The sequence below is a fragment of the Carassius gibelio genome, chromosome A7 (assembly GCF_023724105.1).
Source record: "Carassius gibelio isolate Cgi1373 ecotype wild population from Czech Republic chromosome A7, carGib1.2-hapl.c, whole genome shotgun sequence".
NCBI lineage: Eukaryota > Metazoa > Chordata > Actinopteri > Cypriniformes > Cyprinidae > Carassius > Carassius gibelio.
In genome coordinates, this window is record NC_068377.1 from 33,351,508 (window position 1) to 33,378,568 (window position 27,061).

General features: G+C 35.8%; 1 protein-coding gene across 1 annotated transcript in view; it reads right to left on the reverse strand.

Moving 5' to 3' along the window:
• Positions 1-3,938: 3,938 nt before the first annotated feature.
• LOC128017318 (metallophosphoesterase MPPED2) overlaps positions 3,939-27,061 on the reverse strand; it is a 49,152-nt gene continuing 26,029 nt past the window's right edge. Inside the window, exons 5-7 of the mRNA XM_052602648.1 lie at positions 7,178-7,293; positions 6,147-6,260; positions 3,939-4,274 (exon numbers count right to left, since the gene is read on the reverse strand). Of these exons, the coding sequence (XP_052458608.1) occupies positions 4,156-4,274; positions 6,147-6,260; positions 7,178-7,293 (349 nt within the window). The 3' untranslated portion in view covers positions 3,939-4,155. The remainder of the gene's footprint in view (positions 4,275-6,146; positions 6,261-7,177; positions 7,294-27,061) is intronic.

The following is a 27,061-nucleotide window of genomic DNA, read 5'->3' on the forward strand; positions in this document are numbered from 1 at the left end:
GACAGTTTGCAGTGATTTCTCACAATGAAATAGTAACAGCATAGTTTGTAAAACAGAAATCAAAAAGAGAACTGGATGAGGTGGATTATTATTATTTTGTTTTTACCTACAGTCTATTGTGGATATAAAAAAATACAAAACTCTTATCTTTTGTAAAGGACAAAGCAGCACTTTGTTCATGTGTGCAGCTTGTGAATGACTCTGTACTGCAGGTAAATATGATTTATGTCAATTTATAGTCAAAGAATGTTAAAATAGAATATCAAAATATGGACAGAGCTGATGGGATACTGATAATAAGCTAAATATTCCACTGGTTGGTACTTCTGCAACCTAGTTGATCAGCAATCTTCAGAATATCGCCTTTTTGTTTTCCACAAATGAAACAAAATGAATTGGTTTTGAAGGAATATGAAATGACATTTTTTCTTTTTTGAACTTTCCCTTTAAATTAATTCCAGATTTCCCTCACAAGCCACAGCTACAATGCTTAAATATCACTCAGATTCTATTTGGGCCTAAAAGTTACCTCAAACACACAATGGACACAAACACCTTGATCATGTGACTGCTTTCTTCACCACAGGTACTTCCTGTAAACATGTAGTCTATATTTTAAACACAATAATGAAAAAATAACGACTTTCTAAACCTTACCTTATATTCTGTGTAGCAGTGTACACACACACACACACACACACACACACGCATTCTATCAAATAAAGACTGTGGGTATTAGCCTTCAGAGTTGCGTGTCATCCATCACAGCAGCACGAAGACTAAGTTGACAAATTTCCAATATTAATAGAAGCTGTCGGGGCGTCGTAGGGTAATAGCAGTCCCTGTCACAGTCACCTATTGATGCCTGGCCCCTGCTGCAGGACGAGGTAATTAATACACTCACACATGCTCCCAACACAATTTAGATTGACATACACACTTTCCCCTTCATTTAAAGCAGGAACAGGGAGAGAGAGAAACGTCATGCTTCAGTGTGTCTAGGAAGTTACTTTGAAATCGTAGCAGCCAAAGGCCACTCAACCTGTGTGGATATAAAGGGATAGTTCACTCAAAAATGAAAATTACCCATTATGTACTCACTCTCTAGCCATCCTAGGCGTATATGACTTCCTTATTTCAGATGTATCCAATCAGAGTTATATTTAAAATTGACTATGATCTTCCAAGCTTTTTAATGGCAGCCAGTGGGTGTTTCAGTTCATCAGTCGGAAAAAAAGTGAAATAAAGTGCATCCATCCATAATAAAAAGTGCCTCACATGGCTCAAAGGAAGCCAAGTTTCCTTACTTTAGTAAAGGAAAACCAGTCTCCTCTTGGCTAATATTGAAATCCTCTTACATTATTCTTTACAAATCCTCGTTTTGTACTTCTAAATTGTGACCGTTTTTTTGTTATTTGATCTTTCCTCTGCACTTCCGCGTTCGTCACTTCTTAGCGGCGCATACAAAATGCCAATGTCATGTGTCATCAGTGTCACTCACTAGGTAATTAAAGCTGGAAAAGTTGAGTGCATGAAGTGTCCATACTTCCACACTGATTTTGGTTATTTAAGTGCATCATATGAGTATTAAAGTATTATACTACAAAATGTCATAGAATAGTACACAATTTGGGATGCACATGTAGTCTTTGCTTGTCACCATCATGGCTAGGAAAAAATAGTAATTCTGTAAAGGCTACTACTTTAAATATAGCTAATCTACTATCACACTACTAAAAAAATCACTAGTTTTAGTTAATTTACCCCCAGGCTATGTTTGAGGGCATTTATTTGATTATTTAATCTCATATGCCAATAATTCTATAGTTTTAAGTAGGTGTTTTAGTAACAATATATACCAAAATCCTCTCAGAAGACTTCAGCAACTGCATGACATAAAATGCAAAAAAATCATTCTGAACACCTTTGCAATCTGATAGCAACACTCTGGCATGTGTCATGATAATAATGTAAAATAATGTAAAAAGTAGTATATTAGAATCGTTAATTTAAAGCACAGAAAGTGTAGATGCTTCTATAAATGGGATTTGATAAAACAAAAGAATCATTGCCAGCTCACAGGGTTACACTAATATGATTATGTGGATTATGCCAACGAGTTGGTCCGGGGCTATATTTCATGCTCTCGTTTGGGGGAAGTGTTAATTGGTTTGGAGCGTTTGATGTGACTGCTGTTAAGCCGGATGGGGGAGGGTGAATGTGAGACTGTGGAGAAGTATGTTTCTGTTGTGGCCTTGGAGGGATTCAGATTGATGAAAAGAGATCCCACTTTGACTCCAAGGCCAGAGTAATGCTGGCTTTCTTTCTCTTACAGCATACCGCTGGCTCATGTGTATCTCAAATTGGATTACAAAGAGATAAATGTGAATGAGGTTTCTGTGGGTGTGAAAACTTTCGATCACTTGACTGCTTGGAGGAAGTAAAAGATCTTTTGAGGTTTCGTATTGAAGAATGTGGTTGAATGATATCTTGGAGACATCAGATGACATTAACTCCTGACCTCAGTTGAAAAAAGATGCAGAGGGCAGTTCGTAGGGGTGAGAAAGGAAAAAAGACAAATCAAAGAGATGAAAATACAAAATGCATTAAAGGGACATTAAAATTCTTTCAGTTGCATCCATTTAGATTGAAATATATAAATTCTGATCTAGATGATATGTATAGTTTACAAGAAATCAATCCAATTTACTCTTTTAGGATATAAATCAAATAAAAACAACCCTGTTTAACTGCATTTTTGGCTATTGTAATAAAGTCTGTTCTACATATTTGCCCACGGAGGCAGGGAGAGACTGTATGACCAATTAAATATATATAAATATACTACTAATACTACTACTACTAATGAATACACATTTCACTTGTGGATATCTATATTTTTTGTGACTAACAATGCATAACTTTGGTTGCATTTGAACTACCTGAAGATTTTGACTGTGCAATGTTTGACTTGGGAACACAATGAACCAAACAAAACCTTTAGAAGTAAAAATCTTGCAATTTTATTTGCATATAAAGGCAGCTAAATATATCACAATGAAATCTGGAGAAAAAAAAAAGAAAGAAAAAAAACTTTCTCAGGAATGAGACTGAAGCTGAAAGAAAAGCTGAGAAGCATTTACAATGGCAAGAGTTAAAACAACTATTGGCAACATTTTTTTTTTTTTTTGTGCTAGCAAGACTGCATTACACAGTGCAAAAAAAAGGGAAACAAAAACTATCATATGCAGATATCAAAGGACAACTAAATCTGATTTTGGCAGGTTCAATGAAAGAAAAAATATATATAAATAAAAAAACAACCTTTGAGATTGTACATGAAAATAATTTCAACTCGAGTACTCGTTCACTGTATGGAACAATACGCTGTACGAAGTAGGCAACACTGAATGAGCTTCAGAGGAACATTTCATGAAAACAGAAAAGAGCATGTGTGCGCTTTACACACTTTAAATCATCACTTACAGGCAAAATTATATTCTTCAAGAGGCTTAGAACAAAGACAATTATACTTAGAGATTTTACAGCTTACACACATACATATAGATATACTCATATTTTAAGACATTTTCCAATTTCTATGCAGAATGAGGCGCTCCAGAATACACATGAGTTAAAATGCATCCATGTCTTCTCTGCACTTGTAAGAAAGTGTTCTTCGAATGCAAAAAAAAAAAAAAAAAAATAGAAATCCCGTTAGTTTTGGATAAAAACAATAAATATGACGCTTTCTCTTCGCTAGCAGAAAGAAGGGGCTCCAGCTGGGGGAACTTAAAGCTAGTTTAAGGCATTATCCCTGTCAGCTAAAAGAAAGCTTAATTATCCTGAAAAAGAATATACAAAATGAACAATGGCATCCCATACCAACTTTGAATATTGACCAAAAAAAGAGTGACAATTTTACAAATTCACAAAGCTTATTATCATACAGATTTAATCAGATCTATTCATAAGATTGTTCAGCACATCTGTACGCGACACCGGCATTATCCCGTCCGTCATCAGAAATCTTCCACTGAATCTTTTAGCAAAAGACTGGCGATTCTAAAAGAAACATTCAACTATTTTTTTTTTCCAAAGTATTGTTAGAAAACGTAAGGAGAAAAGGAGAATATGGTGATGCTTGCGGGCGTCTCAAGAGCTGGGGGGGTTCGGGAGGTCGAACACGATGGGAGGGTTGGTGGGTTGAAAGCTGACGGTACAGGTCGAGGCGTTGATGAATGTCGTGTACCCGTCTGTCATAATGCCGTAACCTACAGGAAATGAGAGACGGAGGAGTCAACATTCATATGCCAAACTTAGAGATAGTTCACCCAAAAGGGAAAATTACCCCTTGATTTACTCTACCTCAAGGCATCCTACATGTAGATGAATGACGAATGCAATCAGAGTTATATAAAAAAAACATCCTGGCTCTTCTAAGCATTATAATGGCAGTGAATGGGGGTCAGGACCGTAATTTCTAGCTTTCACTAAACATCGTACATGTGTTCACGAGAAAGTGGTGTCCCAGCCGGTGACATAGGCATAGTGTAAAATCTACTAGAAGTTTTGTTTACAGCAATGGAAAAACCAGTCTCCTCTTGGCGTATATCGATATGAAATCCTCCAACTTTCTTCTTTACATGTCCTCGTTTTGCATTTCTAATGATTGGTGTTTTGTTTCGCTCTCTCCTCTTCGGTTTAAAAGGAAGATAGAGATTAGGGTTAATTAAATTTTACACAAACGTATCACTTCGCTTCAGAAGGCTTTTATTAATCCCCCAGTGCCATGTGGAGCACTTTTTATGATGGATTGAGGCACTTTATTTTGCTTCCAAATCTCAACATCCATTCACTGTCATTATAAAGTTTGGAAGCACCAAGACATTTTTTAATATTACTCCGATTGCATTCGTCTGAAATAAGAAAGACATATACAACTAGGATAGCTTGAGGGTGAGTAAATCATGGGGTCATTTTTATTTTTGGGTGAACTATCTCTTTAAAGGAAAAATTAATCCAAAAATGAAACCGTTTCAAACTCATGACTTCTCTTTTTTAAAGATTTTTAAGGCTATTAAACTCACCAGAACTACACTAAACTACAGTAAAAGCACCACTATTGTGAAACTTTATTACGGTTTAAAAGTAGCTGCTTTCTCTGTTAATATATTATATGTTATTTGTGAGATGTAAAACTGTATTTTCAGCATGCTCCAGTGTTCAGTGTCACATGATCCTTCAGAAATCATAATAAAATGCTGAATTGCTGCTCAAGTATCATTTCTTATTAATATCCATGTTGAAAACAGTTGTGCTGTTTAATACGTTTGTGCAACAGTCTGAAGATGAACCCAAAGGCAGATCTCCTTTTCCCTCAGTACTGGGTTGAACTTGTAGCCAAATCTGGTGTTAAAATGCAACTCATATCCATATACATTTATATCCTATACTGCTTATGGGGTTTATGTTTGTGCCGATGCAGATAATGCTGTTCTGAGACTCTGAATCTCTAAAAGGAAAGATCAAATAATTTCTGTTACAAACATACAACATAATATACTGTACTACAGTACTATTTCTCAAAAGATTTTGGTTCCAGATAATTCTTCTTAACTTTCTATTTAAAGAATCCTGAAAAAATGTATCACAGTTTCCACAAAAATATTAAGCAGCACAACTGTTTTCCACATTATTATTAATAAGAAATGTTTCTTGAGCAGCAAATCAGCATATTAGAGTGATTTCTGAAGGATCATGTGACACTGAAGACTGGAGCAATGATGCTGAAAATACAGCTTTACATCACAGGAATAAATTACATTTACATAAATCACAACTTTTGAATAGTAGAGTATATTTTAAGCCTGCATTAGATATCATTTTCAAAGATTCATCAGCTGTGCTCTAGCTTATCATGCAGGGATACTGGTCGGCTCAAAAAGATAAAATATAGGGATATTGGTAACCAAAAGTGACCTGTGTAACTGTTACATCAAAGCCACACTGCAATATTTCTAGCCTCCTTTCTGTAGTCTTTATTGTGACATCCTTCAACCATGGAAATCACAGGAGTGCATGATGACTCATGTTTTTTATTTATTTATATATAGCAGTGGCTATGTGTTTTTGTGGTTACTGACCTTCATGAATTCCTCCGAAGACGTGGAGTTTGGGCCGGACTCTCCTCTGGACTGTGTTTAACAGCTCAACACACCCAACTCTTTGCAGCTCCTTCGGTACCCAGTCCCTAAAACCTACACACACACACACACACACACACACACACACACACACACACACACACACACACACACTAAATCAGTTTCTAATCTCAGAGGAAAAACAGCTCAGATTGTGACTCATGTCCAGTCATTTGCGCTTTTAACCTAAAGCTTAAAAAATAAGTCAATCAGTTAGAAAACAACTCTAAGGTGTTGCTTGACACAAATTTTTTTATTTAATTGTTTTATATATTTTATTGTTTTAGTTAATATTTTGAATGAAATTATATTTTCATATTTTCTGTTATTGTTTTGAGTTAAAACTGTAGTCATTTTGTTGGTGGTTCTCTTTTTATTTGTTTTCTTTTAAATATGTTTTTATTAAGTTTTAAAGTTTGTACTTTAAGCGAATAATAATAATAATAATTATAAAAATTTCAACTAATTAAATGTTTTGTTTTTTATGGTTATGTTTTTTTTTGTTTTTGTTTAAATTGAAAATAATAACCCTGCTCTGAGGACAGACTTAAGTTAAAGTTTTGGTAATTTTGTTGTATCGTTTTGTCATTTTTTTATTTAATTTTTCTTTGCTTGTTTAAACAGTTTTTTTTTTTAAGTTTACATTTGAGCAACTAATACTACAGAAAAAAAAAAATATTGCTTTGAAAAATACCTGAAATAAAATATGCCTTTTAATGTTTTATTTTATTTCAGGTAATGCTTATTTTAAGTAATGAAAAATGTGTTTTTATGGTTAAAGTGTTAATAAAATGCTCTGATGATAGATATTACTTTATGTAAAAATTGTCACTCTTTCCTTTTCCTATAACTACATTTGACGGGTTTCTTGACAAGCATGACATCAAGCTTCATGCAAAAGCCATTTAATGTTTTCTCAAGCATTTGAATAATTGGATGGAACTCCATTAGGATTGGTTAATTGAACTCACCGAGGGGCGGCCCATGGGTCATGAGAATATCGATGCCCTCTGGGATGAGGTTCCACTTATCGAGCAGGGACTGTCCCCTGGGCAGGTTAAAACCCCAGCCATTAAACCATGGCGTCCTGCGGGGAGACACAGAAAAACACATTTATAAGCACTGCACATGCATCCGTCCATGTGGCGGGACAGAGACGTACACGCGCCGTTTAAAATGACAGCTGACGGCAGATGTGGAGAAACAATCTTAACCTGTCAAAGTGAGCTTCTTTCCTCCATCCATCCCTGGAGGAGGCTTCAAAGTGTGAAATAAGAAGGGCTTCACTGCAGGCTGACATAATAAATGCAAATTCTACGGGAGATGCAGCCGTAGAGAGCAAACAGCCCCCTCTCCCATGACTGCTATGGATCGATAGCTCAAATAAAGCAACGGGGTTAATGTAGGTAAGGCGCCCAAATGAAATAATGTGAAAAATGAGCCCGTGCTTGTACGTGTACGTATTTATACATCTATATGTTTGTGTCAAGCTGAGGGTCTGATAGCGATGATAAATTGAGCGTCCATTTGTCCCAGGTCTGGTGAAAAACACTAATCACTGTCTGTGGAAATCATCAGAAAAGGAAGTCTAGCACTCTTTATAGAAAATTACAGACAGCGCAGGACATGTTGCATGATGAAAAGCTTTTAGCAAAGCCCAACAGCGCTACATATTTGGGCTTGCAGTATGATGATGGATATAAGTAAACGGATAGAGATTGTGCAGTGTTTTTTTTTTTTTTTTTTTTTTTACCATAATAGATCTATTTGTGCAGGTGCTGTAATATTAAGCAGTTTCATGTTATTTACATGATAGAAAAAAAAAACATGGAGCAATGTGAGAAATATTTTACTGAAAATAAATCGTATTTATATAAACAAATGTAAAATATTCATATATGCAATGAAAACATATTATAATCAAGAGTTGGGTATAATGCATGACACAGTAACACATAACTGTATTCTAATTACCGTATTTTCCGGACTATAAGTCACACTTCTTTTCATAGTTTGGCTGGTCCTGCGACTTACAGTGAGGTGCGACTTATTTATCAAAATTAATTTGACATTAACCGAGAGAAACGAACCAAGAGAAAACATTACCTTCTCCAGCCGCCAGAGGGCGCTCTATGCTGCTCAGTGCTCCTGTAGCCTACACTGAAAACATAGAGCGCCCTCTCGCGGCTGGAGAAGGTAATGTTTTCTCTTGGTTCTTGGTTCTAAATAAATGCGACTTATAGTCCAGTGTGACTTATATATGTTTTTTTCCTCATCATGATGTATTTTTGCATACGGTACTTTTCCTGATAACGCAGTAATGCGTTACATTTTAAATGAATGTAATTTTATTACAGTTACTAATGTGAATAAAATACACCCTTTTCACAATGACGTCAGCTAGCTTCCGCTTTTCCGCAAAGTATACTGCTGTTATGCCTTTACACCAGAGACTTCTCGGGAAAATGTGGTAAAAATTCTGTTAATGTTTACATTGCAATTGTAGTTTTGTGTAGTTGTTCTGCAATAAATAAAGATTATGGGAAAAATTACACAGTCATATTTTTATATTAAAGTACACGTGAACCGGAAGTTGTTTCCGACTTTATTTCAGTGTAGTGACGTATTTCCATTTGAAGGGGAATATTGAATAGAGGGCATGGTTTTATGTTTGAGCTTCTGTCTCTCGCTCATAGCAAACTAATGGTTGGAGGGGTGCTAATAGTAGTTATATTTCATGTTTCAATGTTGATTCAGATTTCACATATTTTAATCTGGCATTACAGTTTGGGAAACTAGTAAACTAGTAAAATAAGTACAAGTTTATGTCACAATAACAGTATCTATCTATGTCAATATAATTAATATATTAGTTTTTTTTAATTAATAGAAATTATATTATCCCATGATGCATGCTGTAAATTTATGTTAATTAAACAATTTCCATAAGTAGGATGATAAAATTAAGAGAGTTGTTACCAAACAGTTGTACATTTTATAATAGAGTGAAACAGAAAGAGAGAGAAGCAGGAAGGTTGTAGTAGGTGCTATTTTTGACTAATTTACCTCTAGCATTTTTTTTGTATTGAATTTAACCGGGCTGTGAAACATCGATAAGGTTTGTTACAGTCAGAGGCCGCCACAGTGACAGCCACGAATGATTATTGAACAGCGGTTGGGCGGAGGGGAGACCTGACACATATAAAACGCTTCCTGCAGTCGTTCAATCTCGATCTCGACGAGTAAAAAGGGATTTTACAGAGGTCTTAAGGTGTTGTTTCTTTAACAAGGAACCAAACTCTGCAAGAAAGTGAACAGATTTATACAAAATTGTCAAGAAATGTGTAGGAAAATGAGTATGTTAAGCTGACAAGGCTGTATTGCGTTACATCCCTGTGGTGAGAACAAGCAGAAATGTGCCTTGGGGGGAGTAAAATTTGACATAACTCATAGTGAACCAGACCATTCTGCGCTGCGGCAGCAATTTGTCACAGACACTGCGCAAAATGGAGCTTTCGTGGAAAAATCCTGTAAAATTGACTTAAAAAAAACCCATGAGGGCACAGCGAGGAACAAAGATAGTTTAGTGTAAATCTAACCTATATCTCATGACCTGAACGGATTTCAAATAATCTTCTCAAATAAATATATTGTCCAGAAAACACAACATTCATTCATACTGTGTAGTGTTTGGTGTGGACGCTGGAAGACCAGACTGCACAATGGCCCTATTGTTAGTGTCTGTGAATGAAATACACCTTCCATGCGAGTGCATTTGTTAACCTCCATAAAGATTAATGACATCCCGGTCATATAAAGGAATGCTTGTTTCCTCAGTGGACCCAAGCACATAGGTCTTATTATACTGTACAGAGGTGCGAGTATGTGCGTGTGTTTTGAGGGGGAGATCTGAGGACGGGATGTGATCCGGCTACACCGGCGCACCAGATTAGATAGTACTCTCACTGGTCCACCATCTGCACAATGTCAGAAACAACCATGTGCACAGTTCTGATGCATACAGATGAATAATGATTGCAATGATTGTTTTTTCATCACTGTGCTCAAAATATAATTTAGTTTTGAAATTGAAAATTAAGTCCACATATAATAATTCCAGTTCTTCAAAAAAAAAAAAAAAGAAATTAAGATTGAGAGAAGTTTCAACTATGAAAAGTCTCATATAACTATGAAGTAAGATTATGTACTCGGGATAATTTGTTTTGTTATAAAACCATATAAAAAACCATATATATATATATATATGTGTGTGTGTGTGTGTGTGTGTGTGTGTGTGTGTGGTTTTAAGAGCTTTCAATTTAAAATACAAAAAAAAAATACAAATTAATACAATATACTATACTCGATGATATAATATAATATAGGTCTTACTACAACATTTTGAAAATTGATAAAAATATCTAATTGATTAAAATAATACAAAATAAATACAAAATTATTATTATTTTAAAGCTTCTAATAATAATAATAATAATAATAATAGTTGTTGTTCTTTTAAGAGCTTTTATTATCTATAAAAAATGCATAAATATAATATTAAAATGATAGCATTAAGATCAAGCAGGTCTCGCTTCGAAATGTTGAATACTGATAAAAAATATAAATTTTTAATTGATACAAATAATTAATAATAAGGGTCCATATAATATGATTAGGAAAAGAAAAGCAAGTACTGGATAAACTGTTCCTGCACAGTCCTACAGTCTACAGAATAATTATTAGTACTATGACAAATTAATTATAATTCAAAACTTTTAAACGTTTCAAGGTTCAGTACAGAGTGGTATGTAGAATTCATTAGCATGCTATAAAATGATTTTGTAGTGCAAAAAAATATTTATATGCCAACTTCATTTACGCTAATGGTCTTATAGTATGTAATATTACTTACGACATTTAGGCTACATTTACACAGAGAATATAAATACACAGCATTTCTGGAACAGGTGTGACTCTCAAACTGCCCTGTTTACACAATAGCTTACAGAAGTGAATACCCTCAGTCTGTTCTTCAAAAATTAAATATTATTGTCATTAAATATTATATATATTGATCATTGTTTGTCCTCAGATGGCCTTCTGTGTCAACCCCAGTGAGTTCGATCATCACACACAGCCTCTCTGTCTCCTCATATACTGCTCTCTGTTCATGTGTGAGGAACGGATGGAGTATTCTAGCTCCAGCTGTCGGGCAGCAGGACATTACACACCGAGCAATGCAAAGGTCAGAGGCCTGCGAATAAAACAGACAAAACAAACAGCGCTCCTCTGACCCACGCCACAGCACCACGTCTTCCTGAAGGTTTACCTCCTCCACCATTACAAAGGAAAGTCCATAGAGCTTATGAACACAAACCTTCCACCCACACTCAGCAAGAGCTCCTGCTTGAACCGTTTACACTGTTAAAAAGTGCACCAGACTTTGCGGTCTGACCCAGCCATGGCCTAAGAAACTGCCGGCAGAATGGGAAAAGTGTGTTTCTCCTGAGTGCATCAGTGAATTAAAGGTAATCAAATGCTTTGATTCCTGCAGGGTGGGTCACTCGTGTTATGGATTACAGCGTGTTATGAAAGGGTAGAGTTCAGGTCAGGGGAGAAATCTGCCTTCCTCTGGTAAGACAATCTGATGTTATTCAGAGAATCTGTGTTTAATAGACTCGGAGGTGAATGTGGGAGCTTGTATTCACACGATGCACGCAGGTTCATGTGGCTTTTGTTCGGCCGTGTGGAGCACTGCATTAAGATCAGAAACCTAAGTGTGATATACATCGGACACACCATTAATCTGCTTCAGATGACAAACAATGGAAGAGCTTCGGGAAGAGAACAGTGGTAGTGTTGGACAGGAGAGAAAGAAGAAAGAAGAGAAAGAAAGAAGGGGAATGTGTGCGGAAGATGAGATGGAGTAACAGAGGTCGACAAAAGGGAAGAGATGACTAGAGCAAGAAGGAAGCAAGGAAGAAATGATTAAGAGAAGAAGAGGTAGATTAATAATGGAATGAAAGTAGGAAGAATGATAAAAGAAAAAAGGGTGAGAGCATGAAAAGAGTTGGAGAAAGAAAGGAAAGAGGAAGAGTATGTCGAAAAGGAGCAAAGGAAAAAAGAGGAAGAGAAAGAACAGAAGAAGGGAGGAGGAAGAATGAACAAGGAGGAAAACAAAAACAAGAAAGACGGAAGAGAGAAAGGAAAGCAGAAAGTAAGGAAGAAGAAGTAGTAAGGAAGGATGGAAGGACCAAGAGAAAGAAGAAAAGAATGAAAAAGGAAGGGACAAAGGAAGGGAGAAAATAAGGAAAGAAGGAAGATAGTGGGGTCGAAAAAAAGGTGATAGGAAAGGTGCGAAAGTAAAAGGATGAAAAGGAGGAAAAGAGAGGGAGAAGAAAAACAAAGAGAAGGCGGAAAAAAGTGTCAGGAACAGGAATAAAAAAATGAAAAGAAAGAAGATAGAAGGAGAGGAAGGACAGAAGAAAGAAAGAAAGCGATACTGGAGCAATCAATTAAAAAAGAAAAAAATTTAAAAGGAAGTAAAGGACGAAAGGATGAACATAGGATAGAAAACCAAAAACCAAAAATGAAAAAATTACAGAAAGGGAAAAAAAAAGAAAGAGGAAGGAATGAAGGAGGGAACAGAAATCATAAAAGGGGTACGGCATCAATAGAGAAGCAGAGGAAAAAGGGGGAGAGGAAATGGGAAGAAAGGAAGGAAGGAAAAGCAAAAGGTGGGAAAGCATGAGAGCAGCTGCAGGAAGTGTGAGGAAGTGAAAGACGGGTCATGTGACAGTGATCCAGCACAGAGCAGTCTCCAGAGAGAGCTCCATTCATCTGCTCCCTCACCTCACTGTCACTGCAGCACACAGCTCAACTAATGATTCTGCTGTCAAACGCAATGAAGGGTTGGATGTTAATAGGGGTTTTATTTGTCCCGAGGGGGGGCGACCCGACTGGACAGTATATGTATCTATCCCCACACACGTGTAATGCCCTGTTTCAAAGCACTCATCTTTATTTTATCAAGCACCCAGAGTCCCACTGTAATGATACCCAATGCACCGCACCCTGATAAATGACCCCTCGGCCCAAGGCCACTCGCAGGTTAACCTAGGGGAGGAGACGTGGGGCACTAATAGTGGGGTCTTTCTCTGTTTGGGATGCTGATAACGACCTGTGTAGGACTGTAATGGATGGATGCGGGCAGAGGGCGAGGGAACGACAGCGTTTATAGAAGTCCTGGAGGACAACAGGAGTGCAGAGGGATAGATGTTTAACCGTGGGGCACTAAGACGTCGCAGTCCTCAGGGAGAGAGCGGGACACTAAATAATAAACCCTAAACATAAATTAAATTGCTATTTTGTTTACAATAAAATTAAAACAGCAATTTCCTAGGGGGTCTATAAAAAACAATGTCTAAAGATGACAGAAATGAGTTTTTATATAAATAAAATTATACTTAATTTAAATATGGAAAACAAAATAAAATAAACCTGATTTCAAATTTTTAGATACAATTGTTTGCTTTAGAGTTATAAAATGGTTGCTCAGTTTAAACAGTGGAGTGACAAGCTAAACTTAAATCCAAATTAAAACCACTTAAAACCACTTAACCACTCATCATATTAAAATGATTGCATGAATATAAATAAATATAAAAGACAAAAGGTGACAATAAAAATAATACAAAATACTACTATATTATAAAACTTAAAGTAAAAAAGAAAAGTGTTAATATTTATATATAATTTTTACATTTGATATTGTTACTTTTAAGATCTAAAAATATTTCAATAAGACTTAAAATATTTTTTATTTATTTACGGTTTATACATGTATATTATATTATATTTTGTTGTTTATAAAATATATATATATATATATATATATATATATATATATATATATATATATATATATATATATATATATATATATATATATATATATATATACACACTGAAAATTTACATTTAACAAAATGTAAAAATTAGGGCTGTCAAATGATTAAAAATTTTAATCAAATTAATCAGAATTTTCAGTGGATTAATCATGATTAATCACTATTTGCAATTACACCTGAATCCTAACCATTTTTTTTTTCTGAAATGCATACCAAAAGATAATTAACAGGACACAGATACATAATTTTCATGTATTGATTCATCAATATGTGGTTCTTTTTTTCTGAATTTCAAAAGTTTAACATTTACTTAGATCAAATTTACCTGAGCACTATATCAAACCATGCCATTTAACTACAGATAGTGTAAGAGTTTTAGGTGAACCAGTGGTTAAATATAGCCACATATCTATGAAATTATGCATAGAGAAACTCGAAAGAATGAACTCAGAAACACAAACATGTGCCCTCTGCACTCCGGGCACTCTTGTTTTTGGGAGGTGTTCATTTGCTCTGCCACAATACTTTAGGATCGATATTTTCACGTTCTGAAGGCTTCAAGTGCCAGTAAAACCAAGTAAAAGTGCATATGCTTTTCCAAACAGCTGTAATTTCCGCTGCATTGCATGTAGGCGCTCTGCGCATGCGCAGTGTGAAACACAGGACGCTATAACAGGAAGAAGCTCCAGCGTATCAACTACCAAAGTCGTCTCTGTTTATCGAGCTTGGCATGAATGTATTTGAGAGTAAATGGGGTAAAACCTTAAGCTTCTTTGGTGTTTTCGTCGCGGCGCTCGCCGCTGTTTTTTACTCTCTTGAGAATTCAGAGATCGACGAGACTTTCCTGACCTGAATAATTTGTCACACTGCGCATGCGTGAAATGCGTTAAAAAATTTGACGTAATTAACGACAAACAATGTATATATGTATGTATACATAAAAATAAAATCGGATGACGTAAGACAGACGTAAATACCAGGTGCAATCACAGTCTTTGTAACATGATCTCCAAATTCAGTGTTTTACAGTGTCAACTACATGTCTTAACATTTCAGAAACTGAGGTGATGAAAGGTACAATCACTCTTACAAAAGAAAGGAAACTGAACAAGTGAACAATACAGGAACTGAACAAGAAAAAACATATACATTTTTTACTCTAAAAATACCGGTTGTGGGTATTCGGGAGAGGTGAAAGAAAAAACAACATCAGACATGACCCAACTGTAGTTTTCATAAAAAAAAAAAAATATGGCTCATTAAAACACATCCGACACATACACGTGTGTGCACACACACACACACACACACACACACGTCCCCCGAGAGCTCCTCCTGCAGAGCGCCATGAAGGATTAAAGCAGGCATCAAAGGGCACAGTGCACCAGTGAAATATTCAGCAGTCTCTGTGGGAAGTGGGAGCTCCGGTGCATGTGTGTATTGAACACGCACACAAACGTCAAAGCTGAGGGATTCAGTACCTGAACCCTGTACAGAGAAAGTGTCAGGCACATATTAAATATTTAACTAGCTCAACAGCGCTGGCAATGACTTCACACTACACATATGAACTCCACAGCTGAAGTGAGAGATGCAAAAAAAAAGAGAAAAAGCTCATGAGATAAAAAGGTGTACGATCTACAGCAGAGTTATTGGAGTAATTAATGATCATTCAGGAGGGAAAACAGTCTTTGCTGAGCATAAAATAAAAGATAAATAAATAAAAACAGCTCAAAAACCTGCAGTGAATAATTTCTAAGTGAAGCTCATGAAATGTCACATTTCAAAAATATTAAAAACAAAACCATGGCCAAAAAGGTCCAGCACACTCCAGTAGGCTGCAATATTTAGCAAATTACTTGTTTTTCCAATATCAATGAAATGCCATTTTTTATTTTGTGTGTAAAGTTTTTGCAATAAAGTTTTGCAATCAACATAGATGTATATATATTTTTATATATTTCTCTATTTGATTTACTATGAGAGAAAACAGGGAATTATATATAGAAACGAAGCTCCAATTTAGGCCATTTATATTATTTGCACTGACAAATATCTAAAAAATATTTTCCACCTAAATTCCCATAACCATAAGAACATTTTATTTAAAATATAAAATAATAATTTAAAAATGTATATATTTTTACATGAAAGCCATAAAAATCTCACTTATTACTTATTATATTAACTTTCTTTAATTTCTTTTTGAATCAGCATCATTTAGAGGCAGTTCATGAAATACCACCATTTCTTTTTTATTAAGGTAATGACAATTTGAGAGGAAAATGTGCCTTAACTAAATTCGAGTAACCAATTTTTATACAAGGAGCGAAACATATTGTGCAGTGCAATATAAAGGACAGTTCAAGAGCACACGGGTAGATAAATGTCTAAACGTGCCAGAGAGAACATGTGTGTGTGCGTGTGAATACACAGACTGTATGTTTTTCGGGTCACATAACAAAGAGCAAGTGTGCTCTTTCCAAGCCTGTACGCTTCCCTCTCGCTCCTTTTCTTCCCTCTTGGCAGGTATAAAAAGCCTCGCGGAAAAGAAAATGAAGACCTGTGCATTCACACATCAACGCAGGATGACGTGACTTTGAAATATGGATCATTTCAGGAAGCTAAAGAGTAATGAGAGCCCTCTCTGATAGACAGATGGAGAGACACAGCTAGCCCCATTCACCCACCTCAACCCTATTCACACACTAAAGCCCTTTCACACACACAAAAGAGCCACAGAGAGCCCGGACTACGCTCTGTTTAACTAAAGGAGGGCCAGAGGTGCGGTAAGGTTACCTGACCCACCACACATGATCCACAGAAAAAGGTGGAGATCTGGAGGTTTTTACAATCTTGATGTTGATCACGGTTAGCTTACTATGTGTACCTTTTATCTGAGCAACTTACAGTATACTTACAATACAAGGACACACACCCTGGAGCACTCTGGGGTGAAGTGTCATGCTCCTTTTACAAAAAATGTATCACATCCCATAATGTCTTTTAAATAACACATGATCTGAACAGCTCTGCTTTCTAAATCGGACTGTCAAATAAATAAATAATGCAAAAAACACAACTGTTTTCTACATCGATGGTAATAAGAAATGTTTCCTGAGCACCAAATCAGCATAATACATTGACTTCTGAAGGATCCTGTGACACTGAAGACTGGAGTAATGATACTGAATATTCAGCTTTAAATCACAGGAATGAATTCAATTTTAAAATTCATTTAAATAGAAAACATTTAAAATTGAAAAAAAATATTTCAATATATTACTGTTTTTAATGTAATTTTTTTAATGCAGTCTTTGTGAGCATAAGCCACATTTCTAAAGAACAATTAAAATCTAAACACAAACTTTTGAAGTGCATAATTTAATACAAATAATTTTATACAAAATATAATAATCATGTCCTCTAACCTGTACATAAATTCTGAAATAAAGAAACTGAATAAGTGTAATGTACTTTCAGTACCTTTTAATATAGTAGTACACAATGCAACCCTAATTAACTTACATTTATAAATGTCACAAAAACATTTGCTGAATGTTGTTCTAACATTCAACAGGGAATGTTTTAAGAGGCATATTGCAAATATTTTCCGACATTTTTTCCGTTACACGTACATTGAACAGACGCCTGTTCTGTGCATGTGTACTAACAGAGCTACGGTACGGAAACTGCGGTTACTTTGCTAAATGTTGTACGGGTCAGTAGCACATTGGTGTTTCATTGGTTGCAGGGTTGAAACTTGCAACCCCAGGCCATAACATTTTATAGACTGTAGATGTTAAATCAACAGCATGAAAGAAACCATAACTACTGTCTGATTCTTTCCAGAGTGAAGCTTAAGCGTGATGCTTTTCACAGTGATTTTTTTTTCTATGTACCTATTTCAAATATTCGAAAGAAAAACATACACTTGTCCTTCAAAGAGAAAAGAGATATGTAATAAAGATGTGCAACACTGGAACCCACCCAAAAGGATCAGGCTCGGTTATAAAATATTGATGTTTTATCGAACAACTTAAATCTGACGTTAACATAAATCTTCAGAAGCAGACAAGGTCTCTGAATGCATTGTTCCAATCATGGAAATGTTTCAGGAAGACTTAGGAAAGAGGCCAATAAAACTCCCTATTTTCATTCTCCTACTGTAAGCCAAAGATCAAAAAGAGGCGGATGAAAAAAAGATTATAGAGGAAGATGAGAAAGAGAGCAACTCACAGGCTGTACCAATTAGCATTTTGGCATCTGCTTCCCTTTATCGACCTGAGCTTGTGTACTCTACCTCCTTCACTATACCAGCGCGAGTTACTATTCAGAGCAGATTCAGAAACACACAAATGAGAAGCGAACAAACCTACACCGCTGAAAAACAGCATAGAAAGTAATATATTTTTCTAAGAAAGTTCAGAGTGTCAAATCAAAGACTGAGAGAACAAGAGAGAAAAGACAAAAGAGGCCATGTTTGTTCAACTAGCTTAAATGCAACTGCTGTTATAATGGAAATGTAATGCTATTTATAATGCTTACAAAGAGCATTACAGCTCAAAGAGAGAAAGAGTAATTAATACTTTTATTCAGAAAGAACACATCAAGGATGACAGTAAAGACACTTATAATGTTACAAAAGTTTAAAATGTATGCAAACAAATCCTGAAAAAATTAAATAAAACCGCATCATGGTTTTCACAACATGTCATCACATGAATATATTACAGAGAGATTGACCGATATTGCGTTTTTAATAACCGATACCAACAGTTTTTGTAACAGATTTATAAAATTTTCAGTCATCTCTCAGTCATTTTAAAAACAAAAAGGTGTTGAAAGTTAGTATTCTAACTATATATTATAATAGATTATGAAAAAATGTTTAAATATCAGCAAAATATCGGTAAAACCAATTATCGGTCAGTCACTACTGTTTTTATGGTATTTCTGATCAAATAAATGCAGCTTGGTAAGCATAAGAAAGCTTTTTAAAAAACAAAAGCCTTACAGACCACAACTTTTTTATGGTATTGTAAATATTAATATTAATTTTTTTTTTTTTATAAAAAAATTCTGTTGCATGCAAGGTATGTAATATATGCATGAGTGTCTTTAAAACAAAAAGAAAACTGTAGACTTTTGTGGCAAAAGGGAAATTCATGGCGGAAACATAACTATATTTATCCTAATATAATTTTGTTTGGAGTAAAACAGACTCACTGGATGAAAGATGTGCATTAGCTGTGTAACTGATGTCATATCTATGTGCTTTTTCATTATTATGCTTTCACAGGGAATGATGGGAAATGTAGTTTCATTGTACAAGTCTGTCTGGTAATAGATCAGCTAAATGAGTCATTTATTATTTATCATTTCTTTATCAAAAGTACACAAAATGCATATAAACTAAATGGTCAACATTCACAACTACTTATTATGATCAATAAATCTGCTTCCTCTGTGATTCTTTAATTGATACGCATGCTCTTTGGAAAGTCTGGCTTAAAGAAAGTTTCCTATTAAAGTTTCTTCACAGCGATGTTGATGTGCACTCAACGATTATTCCTACATGACTTGAACACGCCAACAAAAAAAGTGTCAATTAAAAGCCTAATGAGCATCTTTTGCTCTTCATTCTGTTGTATTAGTGCTACCACTAAAAGCTAGCGCTAAAAGCTTCCTGTCAGGAAGTGAAAAAGAGAAAGAAAGAAAGAAATACAAAATTGCTATTTTTTTTTCTAACAAAAATCACTCCTGAACTGGTAAGTAGGAACTTGAAGGAAAGCAACATTATTCACACAGGTCTCCATTCAGTTTGCCAGAAGAAGTGGCTGCTGGGAGGGAAGAGATTAGAATCGCAGTCTGGGAGGAGGGCGGGCGACACTACTATCCACTGAGCCGTGCACCTTATTATTGCTTGTAAGGAGTCTAGGGCAAAGGTTTTAGTACTCAACAGAAAAAGGGGTAAGTGAATAAATGCCCATGTGAGTGAGAAAGAGAGCAAGGGTGATAAAGGCTATTGTCTTAACCTTTCTGTATTGGGTGTTGCCAGGGTCAGAGTGAATAGGCACTTACAATGGACAGGATGTCATATGAACGGCCAGTTGTTAGAACCACCCCCCCCACCCCCCAAGTCTCATGGGTATGAACAAGAGGAATAAGAGCAACAATAAGTGAAACAAAAGCATATTATATATATATATATATATATATATATATATATATATATATATATATATATAAACATTTTTGTTTTTTCACTTTGTGAGTAAGGCTGGAAAACATAAATTGATTTACAGTTTTAAGTTGTACACGTTTGTGACTTTAAACACAATTAATTACTATTGCTCCAGGTCTCAAAAGACTTTTGCTATCAACATGTCTGAAATGCTTTGCTATCAATAAAAAAAAAAAAAAGAAAAAAGAAAAAGACAGAAACAAAGAAATACTTCCATTTCCTTTTATACACTTTTTTTTTTTAAATTATAATACATAAATACAATATTATCTATCTATCTATCTATCTATCTATCTATCTATCTATCTATCTATCTGTCTATCTATCTATCTATCTATCTATCTATCTATCTATCTATCTAATGCAATGTATATCTATAGAATAGAATAGAACAGAACGTACTTTATTGTCTCATTCCTGGTAAATTTGTCAGGATGTTTTTATTCATGCAAATGTGGTTTTGTTCCACACAGGAGAACGTAATATCATGAGAGAATGTAAGTAAGATTAATTATGCCAAAAGGAAAAAAACAAAAAAAACAAAACACATATGGACTTTTTACTTAGTAAACAGTATATTATTATTATTATGCATCTACCTTAAGGTCATGCCATGAAATACCTAAATCCATGAACTAAACTCAGGACCTTTGTCATTTAAATAAACGCCACTGAAATCTAATAAATGTAATGAATGGTGGAGTCACATCAGGTCATGACAGTGCATGGCGCCTTGTGTTTGCATTGTGCTTGTAAAACCCCTGGCATGTATGACAAACGCAGGCCTGGCCAATAGAAGAACCTCAATGTTGCTCATTTCATGGGTAATTAGATTCATGCAACTGTCCTAGTTCTCATTATAGCTCTCTTTCTCTTTCTCTCTCTTTCTCTGGCTGCTTGGTTCCAAGATGGATTGAGTGGGCCGCGGTGTGGTATGTAACTCGTGGCCCGGTGCGGGGAAGGTTAGCGCTTAACACATGTGCGTACACGTAAACAAACACCGGCTCCATTTGACGTCCTGTCAGCACAGACCTCTGTCTTTCTAATCAGATCATCGATGTCTGCCTTATGTTTCCCTTTACCTTTTCAGAATGATCCTAAGCAGTTTTTTGCAATGTCTATGCGGTTTAAACTCGAAAAAAGATGGCAGGAGACGAAGAAACATGTTTTTAAGCAAAATTAGCAGTGCACGGCTACACGATGACCTCTGACACGAAAGGAGAAAAGAGTCATTCAAAGCCGAGAGGGGGCTGCTACCCCTCTGTCACCCCGCCTGGCGCTGTGGATCTGTCTGTCTGACGGTCATGGCCGAGGGTCTGTGCAACATACCCAGACATGGGCTGCTAATTAATGTTGACAAGCTGCCACTCCTCCCGGTCAAGGGTCACCTTGCAATCACTGACAAGTGCAGGTAGTGTCTGCCCCTGGAAAGACGACACAAAGGTTCCCAGACGACCTCATCCGACCCTCCCTCTCCTGTTGTGCTGCTCCTCCCCCCTCCTCCAGCACTAGCAGTGATTTCAACCCCCATAACGGCCCCCACCTCCTCATTCAAAAGAGGGCAAAGTGTTTCTGTTCTTTCACTCTGCATCTTTAACAAGCAAAGCAGACTCAATTCCATTCATGCACTATACGCTACATGTACACACACACACTTACACACACACACACAATTATTGCGTAAACATAGAATTATATTACATTTATATACTACATGAAATTTATTACTTTTACATGATGCACCATTTAGATAAGATTTTTTTTCATTACACAACTGACCATTAAATCTCTTTCTATACATCTATATGAATATATTAATTTGAAATATTTCTACATATTAATGATCTATCTATCTATCTATCTATCTATCTATCTATCTCAATCAATCAATCAATCTCTATGAAATAAATATAAAACAGGCTTGTTGTGATACATGTGAAAATTAATTTATGAAAAGAAACAAACGTTTGCAAACGTTTAAAGGGAGTGAGAGAGCGGGAGACCCAATGGAAAACAACCAACCCAACACAGAATTAATAAAGATTATAATTTGTCTCAAAAAAAAACCTCAAGTAAGCACATTTCTATCAAATTCTTATTAACCATGAAGAAAACCAAACACTGAGACCCATTTACTGAAGGCTAAATAATTAATGCGTGAGGAAAAACAAACGTTTCCTCAAACTTTCCCTGTTGTTTGTGGTTTATCAGTGGGTACAGAAAAGGATGTTTCATCCAGCTGTATTTACTCAGTGCAACTTATAACATCCAAATGAAAGATATAACACCAACATGTCTGAAAAAAAAAGTACAATTAAATTAAATGTAAAAATTAAATTAAATTTAAATGTATGCATTTAGCAGACGCTTTTATCCAAAGCGACTTACAGTGCATTCAGGCTATCAATTTTAACCTATCATGTGTTCCCGGGGAATCGAACCCCCAACCTTGCACTTGATAGCGCAATGCTCTACCAACTGAACACTAAATAAAAAAATTTAATTAAATTAAAAACCAGAATGACGATAAAGGATCTGGCTCAACACAGACCCTCCCTTGATCAGGAAACTGATCACAGAAGCGACCAATAGGGTATGGGAGGGTTGTTAGAAAAAAGTCACTCCTCGATAAAGATCTCATGCAGCCAGACTGAGCTTTACCAAAACACACATTGAAGATTCTGAGGCAGATCAGACTAAAACTTTAGTTTTTAGATTTATAATTATTTGTTCTAGGCACCAAATCATATATCTGGTGGAAATCCGATACTGCACACAATACAAATAACGGCATTCCTCCAGTAAAGCATGGAGGAGGAAAGATCCTGTTATGAGGGAGTTTCTCTGCAGCAGGGATAGATAGATAGCACTTATCAGGATGGAAGAAAAAATAGATGGGACAAAATAGTCAAATTCTTGAGCAAAATCTGCTGCCCTCTGCCAGAAAGTTGTCAATGGGAAGAAAGTTTACGTTCCAACATGACAATGACCCAAAGCACACAGCAAAACTGACCACAGAGTGGTTGAAGGATAAAAAGGTGAAAGTCTTTGCATGTTATAGTCAAAGCCCAGACCTAAACTGACTTGAAGACTGCAGTCCACAAACACTCACCATCAGACTGAACTGAACTTGAGCTGTTCTGCTAAGAAGAGTGGGCAAACATTGCAGTTATCACATCCCAACAGACTAAAGCCTGCACTGAGTAAATACAGCTGGATAAATCTGTGTCCGTCTTCATTTCAGGCTGAAAAGCAACAAAATGTGATTATTTTAAAGGGGGTGATGCTTTTCTATTCGCACTGTTTGTGTGGGACTATAATCACCTATACTTTTTGAAAACCTATTTTGTCATTATACAATTAGCTTTCTATTAAACTCTAGTCTAAATGTGTGTATGTGTGTGTTGCATGTGTCGGGAGGATCTCAAACAGTAGCTGCTGTCTCTGACCCTTCGCCTGACGGAGAGAATGTGACGGAGGAGTAACCGTGGAGAGCAGTGGGGGTCAGATGATGAGCCAGTGATGGAAGGACGGAGTATGTGAGTGTATACGTGAGAAGGGCTACGGGAGGTTTTTGAGGAGGAGCTCTGCGTCCCGTCACACTCCGTGGGGCAAAGGTGATGACAAATGCGCCATTTAAAACTCACTCAGTCAACCGAGCGACTCGGCCTGGGAAAGCCATTCTCTCACACACACACACACACACACACACACACACACACACACACACACACACACACACACACACACACACACACACAGATATAGAAACCCTCCCCCTCAGCCTGTAGGCTCCATAAAGTCTGTATGAAGTCTGACTGCTTAAATCCCCCCAGTATCAGTAACCTGACTATATTATGAGCCCCGCTTTAAGCCCGCGGCTCACTCAGGGAATTGCAGAGCGCTGGGACTGTAAGTCCAACACCTGGTGCCACCATTTCAAAGTTCCCCAAACTAAAATGACCAAGTCACTAGGGACACATAACACTCACACCTTCTCAGTTGAACAGGTCTCTCAGTATGAGTCAAAATCTGAACACAAAGCCAGTCAACCTGCTCTAGGGGGCAATCGAATTGTGACTTTTCAGATAAAAATAACAATTGGGACCTGTGCTGGCAAAATGAGTGGCAATTAGCAAATTTTGAGTTATTTTTATTTTCACAATCTCCATTAAATATCCAATATATAGAAAAACCGAGTTCAAGTTTTCTGAAGGTTCTGAAGTAAACTTACCTAGCAATGTTGCAGCTTTCCCTACACTTCTTTTCTTAATAATAATCACAATATAGCCATTTTTTTATTTTATCTTTGCTTTAAAATATTAGAACAAAGATGCAATTAAACAGTAGACCAAATATTTTCATCTTACATCTGAACAGAAGCATTCTAGCAAGAAAAACAAATAGGCTAAAGTAAAAATCACTGTATTCAGAGTTATGCTCTGTTTTATTCTATTGTTAGATTAACATTAGTGAGACAGACAGCCTAATGTAATCCACAGATCTAATATAATATTACACATCAGATATTTTTCCTCAACAGTTCACCAAATGTTCAATTAAGACATAACAGATTATGTTTGCGTGAATACTAGCCAAGAAAGATATTCTGAAATACTGTAATTCTGTGTATGTGTGTATATTGGGATTAAGTGCTCTCAGAATTAGTTTTTTTATATTCATAAAATTAAAAATTAAATGATAAATATTATTATTATTATTTTATTTTATTTTATAGTACCTTTAAAATGACAATAATAATAAAAGCCTTTCTTAATTACTTAAAGGGTTAGTTCGCCCAAAAATGAAAATTATGTCATTAATAACTCTTCGGAACACAGTTTAAGATATTTTAGATTTAGTCCGAGAGCTGAATCGTTTTAAACGGTTCGCATCTCTAATCTCTAATCTCAGCAGTTCAGTCAGTGTACTGTTTGAGTAAATGAATTACTCCGGGATATTGATTTGTTTGAACTCAGAGGGAGTGTCAGCCACATTAAAAAAATGTAACATCTTAAGTCATTTGTGGATTAATGCGTATTTGAGATGCGAACTGTTTAAAACGATTCAGTTCAGTTCAGTTCGATTCGGTGAACTGAATGATTCGTTCGCGAACCGGATATCCAGACTGTTTTGATTTGAACTCTCTCTCACACAGACACAGAAGAGAAGACAATGCTGAATAAAGTCGTAGTTTTTGCAATTTTTGGACCAAAATATATTTTCAATGCTTCAAATAACGGACCCTCTGATGTCACATGGACTACTTTGATGATGTTTTTCTTACCTTTCTGGACATGGACAGTAGACCGTACACACAGCTTCAATGGAGGTACTGAGAGCTCTCGGACTAAATCTAAAATATCTTAAACTGTGTTCCGAAGATAAAAGGAGGTTTTAAATGTTTGGAACAGCATAAGGGTGAGTTATTAATGACATAATTTCATTTTTGGGCGAAACTAACCCTTTAACACACAGAACATGGAACCATAGAAGCCAGAAAAGAACCTTCATTTTTAAGAGTGTATGGTGATTCTGGTGGAACGTTATCATGATAAATTCTTAGAAGGGTTAAGGGCCTGCTCAACTGTCAGTTTGTGAAATTACGATGAAGCTACAAAATGCATGGAATGTCAGTGCTTAAAATAATGGGACTGGATGTCTCGAATTCAGTATTTCCCAGCAGTTATCATATGTATGCAATAATCTGGAGGTGGTAGTGAGAAGCGATCGTTTCTCTCTCTGGTTCTGTGAGGTCTTTTTCCACACACTATCAATCACTCTGTGCTCAGATAAGGACTGAGGGAGACAGATATTATACGGCTCAGGATTACTCTCACAGCATATAAGAACAGAGTAAGAGGATAAGCGTCCTTGTGTGCGTGTACCAGAGAGCGCCGGAGCAAGTGCCTGTGGACGGAGGGGGATTTTCACATTATCGTACAGAACTGGACGTGGGCTGAGGGCGCTGGGCCAACACAAACGAGAGAAGAGCCTGGCGCCTGCACCACCAGCCTGTTTGAGCCACAGAGAAACATTTACCCACACAGCCAAACTCTCACAGCATCCAGACGAGCACTGAACACACTCCAGCAAAACCATTCAAGATCTGGATCTTTTTTATTTATTTTGGAAACTTGGTATTGCCGCACTTCTAATTATGTTGGCTTCATTAATAAAGTTTCAGTATTTTTCAAACATTCAGTCATAATATTTGTCTACAAAATTATAAATAAGTGAATAAACTAGATACAAAAAAAAAAAGAAAACTTGAAAATGTGATCAGACATTAAAAATATTTGGATAGAACTTGCCATGTCAATTATATATATATATATATATATATATATATATATATATATGTGTGTGTGTGTGTGTGTGTGTGTGTGTGTGTGTGTGTGTGTCTGTAAAATCTATAAGATTTAATTTTTAATAAAAGTTTATCTAATTTTATACACAACAATAAAACAAAAACAGGATGTCAATTAACTAGGGAAAATGTTAATTTTAAGTCATTATTGTAAGTCATATTAATTGTCTATAATTTACAAATAAGTAAATAAATTAATATCTAAACTTTAAAATAAAAAGATAACTTTCTAAAATATGAACATGCATTAAAAATTATTTTGACATACCCTAAATTTAAGATATTTCAACTTGCAATTTCACTCTCTTGCTGTATATAAATAAATAAA